The 7,500-nt window shown below is 33.0% G+C and overlaps 1 protein-coding gene across 8 annotated transcripts in view; it reads right to left on the bottom strand.

Annotated features, from left to right (window-relative positions):
* LOC113813988 (uncharacterized) overlaps nucleotides 1-7,500 on the bottom strand; it is a 24,774-nt gene that overhangs the window by 13,564 nt on the left and 3,710 nt on the right. For 3 of the 8 annotated variants that reach the window (XM_070142258.1, XM_070142259.1, XM_027366069.2), the window contains exon 2: nucleotides 5,179-5,287. In XM_070142258.1, coding sequence (XP_069998359.1) covers nucleotides 5,179-5,257 — 79 coding nt within the window. In that variant the 5' untranslated portion in view covers nucleotides 5,258-5,287. Of the gene's footprint in view, nucleotides 1-129; nucleotides 447-2,268; nucleotides 2,440-5,178; nucleotides 5,288-6,870; nucleotides 6,977-7,500 lie in introns of those variants that run through there. The other 5 variants (XM_070142257.1, XM_070142262.1, XM_070142255.1 and 2 more) reach the window with 5 other exon arrangements.

Genomic DNA, 7,500 nt, shown 5'->3' with positions numbered 1-7,500 from the left:
CTATGTGTCATAAATCTAGACAAAGCCTCTGACTGGTAAGTCAGCCTCACAGAGTTACCAAACCCAGGATTAATTGGCTTTGGTCCTGAAGCCTGATTTGTAATTATACAATATGCTCTTCTACTTTACCACTACTATATCCAGATTTTGGCCTGGGTGTTGAATACATGAGTCTGTAGACAAATAATAGTGAGTGCTCTTAGTGGTCTGGTACGTTTCTTCTGATCCTTGGGATGATTGAAAAAATAAACATATAAATATAAGATGTATATGTCTAATAATAATAATGTATAAATTTGCATATAATACTCCCGATTCCCTATGATTTGCCAAGAAGGAAACAAGTAATCTTTGTATCTCAATAAATGATATTCTACTTCATTTTAAATATCTTTGAACATTCTGAACTTTACATTTCACAGTAATTGTATCTTAAAATGTTTCCAGGTTTTCACGTCTTCACCTTGGAATTTTTTTTTTTTTAAATCTCTGCTACACCAGCGACTCTCTCTCTCTCTACCTCCAAAATTCAATCCAATTCTGAAACACAGGTATAACTATACACACTGTTATCCATTCTTCACTAGAACTCTCATCTCACATCTTCATTACCTCTGTGTATGTCTGTTTCTTGATCATACTTTGCAATTAATATTCCACGCTCTGTGAAGCATTTATATAACATTTATCCTTAAACTTTGTAACTTGGTTCTAAACTTATAAAATGTATTACTTTTACTACATGCACATTCAAGAGCAAAACATCATTGCAAAAAGAATTTCCCAATATATAGTAAGTATATACATGTGTTCTTTTCATCACAAGCCTAATACCATTTAAATCTCAAAAAAAAAATATATATGGAGTTCATGCTCACAAGCTATCAATTTTTCTACAATAATTCCCTACCATTCTAATCAAGTGCCAAAGTCTTATCAAACACTTAGTATACCAGGATTTTGCTACATTTAGTAACACTGTTCAACTCCCCCTGGTCTCATTATTTTTAAAAAATTTCTTTTTACAGTTACAGTAAAAAAGGATGCTAGATGTTTACAAAGCTATTAAAGAAGCATAGAGTAATAGGAGAATCATGCAACAAATTAGTCAATTGCAACTTTTTCATAACTGCCAATATTTTCACTGTAACTGGCAAATAATCATGCAAGGGAGGGAATAGCATAAAAAAGGAGGAAAAATTCTGTCGGAACCTTACTAAGCACTCCTGTCAATTCATTTTTTGCTAATCTTACAAAATAAGATAATCATTTGCACAGTCTGTCATTAAATAATATATAATACTAATAAAATATTTCTCCTATTTACCAACATCTAAAGAATCATGTGATATACTTTATAATTTCTACCTTATACGTGACCAGAAATCATATATATGTAAATCTAATGCCATCACAGCTACACCCGGACAAAATGAAATCTGCTAATTTCAGCATACAACTGTATCAAAAGTACATAGAATATCTGCTAAAATGGTTATATAACTGAATAAAAATGCACTTAACACTGTCATTCTTCTTCTTGAATTAAACCTTTTGTACAATAATATTTGAATATGTCTTTTGTTTAACCTCAGGTATAAACTGATATACCAGGCATGCTTGAAAATGGAAAAAGTAACAAACAAATTCTGATTTCTCATCATCAGAGGTGAATGCTGAATGCTGTCACATATCATCATAGACCAATAAAAAGAATGTGAATGATCAGTACATTAATTAAGGAAATAACATCAAAGGCAGAAAATCAGAATGCTATAATCCTAAAAAAAAAGAAGAAAGAAATAAAACTGCACTTTCTTCCTTATCATTTTCTTCCACCTGCTAATATGGCAGATTATCACTAAGACGATTATTCATCCAATGACCTTACAGCAATCTCAACTATGTACCAGGCAAAATCACAATGTCTTGTCAGTGCTTGTAAAACATTATCAGTCCTTTCCTGGAGGATGGTCAAGCATGCACAGATGAAATTCATATTGCCAATGGTAATAACTTGAACCATTCCTTAAATGAATACAATGTATTTCTCAACGATCCTTATCCGAAATCCTCATTTAGGGTCCTATTATTCAGGCATGACCAACTCTCAACTTGGCTAAAATCAAATAGCAAAGAAAAGGCAAATATATATTGTCTACATGATCTAGGATGCATCTCAAAATTACCAAAGTGCATGTCATAAGCACTAAAATATTCCAAAAATAATTCTGTACAGTTCGCAGGCAACAATCTAACTCAGCTTACCTTTGCAAATATGTGCAATGTTCTGTCTATTATCCCTCCAAGTGAAAATTCTGCACAGAGTTCCTGAGAAATTAATTCTTGCTACACCTATTGGTATTGCGAGTCTACCACTCCACATTACTGGTGGCACATCATTACACCTTGATCTTTACACTAGCTCATTACCCATACCTATAAATAAATTTGTAAGTAAGTTTACATGTCAAGCTGCCAAGAACATATTCAGTACAAAAAGTAAATGTTAATCTGCTTTGCCTACACCTTGAATATCTTAGATACGTAGTAGCCTATTACACTCTTTTAAAGTAATAGTAAACATGAATAATAAATAAAAATGCTTTCTGCCACCCAATGGGAATAAATAATTAAATCCAAACATTATTCCCAATCTTCACAGGCACAAACATATAAAAAAGTGACTTTTTCAAGAGTAAGAAATCTAAAACACCCCTAATCAATAATCAACACTTTCCACTGTTTTAGTTCAATACCTTTCACAAGCGTCCAAGCCATCATTTTGGCACCCCAGGATTGTTCAGCTATTCACAACTAAGTCTGCTGTTATAGTGACAGCAAAATGAAGGAATGAATAAGTTATTAATTACACTGAGTATTCACACAGGTGTTTGAAAAGTTTGTGGTTCACAGATAAATATAGGTTATAAATTCAAACATGATAGGCCATTAAAAAAAAATGCCTTTTACATATTAACACTAAACCCACAAAAATAATACCCTTAAGGATAAATGAATTTCAGAAAAAACAGTTAAATAAATTTGGTAAAATTTAACAGGCAAAAATTATACAAAAAAAAAAAAATAATAATAATAAAAAAAAATAAAAAAATAAAATAAATATTTAATAATAATAATAATAATAATAATAATAATAATAATAATAATAATAATAATAATAATAATACTATATTAATCAATTAAGAATAAACAAAAAACTGTGTAAAATAACCATCGGTCCTGAGTAGCTGATAGTCTAGTTAAAGTAGATTACATCAAGAAGCTGCTTTATAGATATTTTCTGAAAATATCATTCTTTACCAGAAAAGAGGAGGTCTTTTACTTTTTTTTCTACCTAATCCCTTCACCCACTTCCTTCCTTAAATAGTTACCAAAACTTCCCACACAAAAAAGTATCCCTTCCTCAATTCATGCAAATACAGCTCTTCATTATTGGTTCTTTAATGATAATGAAATCTAATATCACTATTTCCTAATAATGATTAGATTGTTCCCTATGGCACCCAAACCTATGTTCACAATTTTCTGACAAACTTGGTCAGTTCCTTGTGACATGAGCCAAGTCTATTTTTTTCTGGTAATCCTTGTATTTTTTCCAATGCAAAGTTCAATGCTTCCTGATAATTCTTTTGTTGTTCCCGATGCTAATGTAATCTAAGTTTAATATCATCTGATGATTCTTAAGTTCTTTCCTGTATCTATATAATCTAAGTTTACTATTTTCTGACAATTTTTGGGATTGTTCTCTATGTTAATATAAACTAAGTTCACTATTTCCATATAATTCTCAACTTGTTCCCTTACAATGTAATTATGCTCAGTAGTTTCTGATTATTCTTAGAGTCCTACCAATCTCTGACAATAAAAAACTTCTTTCATCATGCAAGGAATAAAAGAAATCATATATTCCATCATGAAAAAAATATATATATACGCTTTTGGAAAACTGTGTTCCCATGAAATACAATGGCAAGATTTACAAATTCAGATTCAACATAAAATAAACTCTAATATTGTCTTTGTAAACCTTATTTTGTAATTTATCTACTATCACAATATATGCAAAGACTGTTTGCCTTTGCTTCCTTTCTCCCTGATATATCCAAAATAAATATTCTATCCACAATTACAACAAGAAAAAAACATCATGCCTCTAAATTCCTCTGTTACAAAATCTGTCTGAATGAGAAACTTTAAAAATTAGCATTAATTCTAACATATTTATCAACATTGCTGAACCATATTTATAAGAGAAAATTTAATCACAAAGCCGACAGTTCAAGCTTCTGAATATGTTTAAATATTGATGCCAAAAACAGGAATTCCACAGTGACATAGCAGTGGAAAATCCACTGTGTATTAAACTGGTCTTTTAGCCACCCAAGGACAGGTAGAGGTAACCATAACAACACCCACATACAATTATGCTTTTAATATAAAAAAATTAAAAGACTGTATCTTGCTTTTTAAAAGTAATAATGGAGGAGGGTGATAGCTAAAACTGCTAAATTGGTTTGCTAAATTAGATCTTATTTATAAAATACATCTTGGTGTTTAAATGCTGTTATCTTAAAGCATATAAAAAAATATATATATTCGCATGTATGTATGTGGGGGGGTGGGGGGAAAGGCACTAGAAAATCCCCCTGGAAGCCTAGAAAAGTTTGGGAACTTCTGGTCTAGACAAAGTCATCTAATCCCTAATATATGGCTGGTGGATGACCACATGCTATTAACCAAACCATCAAGAAGTTTAGGAAAGTATAGGTGAAAAGTTTAAAAAATAAATAAATCAATAAAAGTCTCTTCTACACAGGAGAGTGAACACAGACAAGTCCTCATTCAGCAAAAATTATTGGAACAGAGGTAAAGATAATGCTGACTTGAAGGCAGAGTTATGTCACGTCTGGCAAACCAACCACAAGAGAAGATTTAGACCAGCACTCAGAAAAAAACGTTGAAATATAATACACAGTGGCTTTTCCATTCACCTCTACATGAAAAAAAAAATGTTTAGGTACAGTTCACACTTTCTGGAAGGGAAAAGAAAAAGAGGGACAAAAAACTTCCTTTATATCCTCAACACAAGACAGGCCACAGACATAAAGACACTCAACAACAACCACAGCGTCAAGAACAGTAGACTTCACTTACAAAAATTACTTGTCATATGTTTGGCCTCCCCGCCATTTTGGTGGTGATCATATGAACTTGTCTGAGCTCTCTTGATCATTCTGTTCTCTGCCTGTCATCTACCTGTTATCTAACAGATAATACAATATTGCAATTTTGGAAGGAATGAAACGGGTTAATTTGTATATATATATATAGGGTCCTTATAAGTACTTATATTACAGGTACTTGAAGTGCTGTGAATACAAAAAGAGAATGAAAGAAAAAGTAAAAGGAAAAAAAAAATAATAATACATAATAATAATAAATTAATAAATAAACAAATAAATAAATAAATAAAAACCAAATAAATCAGGCAAAATTACCAATCCAATACCAAAGACCCATTACTCATCCCACACTCATAATCTCCAACCACCTCACCAGCAATAAAATAAGCATGATTTAACTTATTGGATTCAGGTGACAAGACCATCAAGTAATGAAAAAATTGGGCACAGGGCCAGGTGATGGGCATATGCCGTCCTGGGAAAATTAGGCCGAGGGTGTAGGCTGACAGGATTATGTAGTCATGAAAAATTCAGCTTAAGAACAGAGTGACAGGAATAACTTGCTCCTGGAGGTAAATTGGACTCAGTGGGCATTTAGGAAGGGGCTCTTGCATTATTTCCACTGATAAATGAGGGTGGAATGTACCCTTTGGCTAAAAGAGTACCAGCTTTAGGGAGGACACTATTTCCATGGTCAGTATCCTATTTCCGCTAGCTGTGACCAGCAATGCAGGGTGCTACAGAAAAATGAGTGATACAAAAATATTAAAAAATGGCAAACGACAGAATGTCACTCATTGTTGTTCTTACTGCACTGGGTTGTTGTACACTAACTACAGAGATGATATGGAGTCTGTGCAAGGAAAACAGTCTATTACTATCTTGATTAAGTACATCAAATGACAAATATAGACCTTGGAAAATGGGGGGGGGGGAATGCTTTTGCAGACAGTGATAATAACATTGCAAAGGGAAGCCAAGGAATCTTAACACCACACACAAATGTTTGCGTGGGCCAGCCTACACACCGCACAGCCGCCCACCTGGGAAAATCACCACTCAAGTAAGCCTAATGCCTGGATTTTGGGCCATGTGATGGAAGTGAGGCACCCAGATCCAATGGGTTAAAATAAAGAGGAGATAAAGGGAGGGGTTGGACTCAGAAAGCAGTTTGGAGGCACTCTTCTAATCCAAAACCAAAACACATTTATCAATTTAAGTACTGTGTATTCCCTCACTACAATGACTACAATATTTTACTATTTTCCTATGATCCTTAACCCAATAACTGCAACATACATGACATGATAGAGCATATAACTGTGATGTACATCAGTTTTTGCATTGAGATGAACTGGAAGAGAAGAGTGGATAATTCAAACAGCAGTAGTAATGAGAAAAGGATGAATAACTTAAAACAAAGTGATACTGTGCGGAAAGTTACTGCCCCATTGCATTTTTCTCCCCCACTCCTCTGTTAAATTATGTATGGAAAGGGTAAGCCAAACAACATACCTGCAATTATTGAGATAAGGCCAATAAAGTGCAAAATACTTTTCAACTGATGGTGGTGGTATGCAGAATCTTTAATGTGCCTTTAATGTGCCATGAATTTCTGACTTTCATGTGCATACAAGACAGGACAGACTCAAATAATACATACATTTTCAGCTTGAACCAATCCAGTCTTGATATCTCTAACATTGAGAATTTGGATATTATATTTGCAGGCTGGCTTCAGCCATGTTCCATCCAGTGTGCACCCATACCTATAAACAACAACTGTCTTATTTATTCCCTTTACGGCAACACTAGTCTGTGCTCAGGCAATGGTCCATCTCACTATAGGCTACACGAGACATCATCTAAGCAACTTGGATACTGACTCACAATGTAATGAGGTGTCACCTAGCATCTGTAACTATTTCCCAACACATGATTGCATATCAAGGAATTCAGGGTTAAGTAACATGATATTTTCTTTCTTCAGATGTAAAAAAAAGAAGGGAAAAATTGATATATAACATCTAGTTACAAAAAAATATATAGTGTATGAAATCTTGAATAACTTATTTTAGCTAGATTTTTTTTCTGGAAACAAAATAAAACTTTATACTGACTTTCAAAAAAGCAAAGAGATGAAAAAAAGAAATACCTTCTAATTAAACAGCCTTTTTTCAAATATGATAGAGTGATATACAGTAACAAAATAAAGCTGCCATCTCTACTAAAAACTGCAATCCTCATACAAAGTATAATTGAAACATTTTCACCACTGCAGTAACTAACTTAG

Source organism: Penaeus vannamei, chromosome 29 (genome assembly GCF_042767895.1).
Source record: "Penaeus vannamei isolate JL-2024 chromosome 29, ASM4276789v1, whole genome shotgun sequence".
Lineage (NCBI taxonomy): Eukaryota > Metazoa > Arthropoda > Malacostraca > Decapoda > Penaeidae > Penaeus > Penaeus vannamei.
The sequence above is the reverse complement of the archived record's forward strand: the minus strand, read 5'-3'. Positions and strand labels throughout refer to the sequence as shown.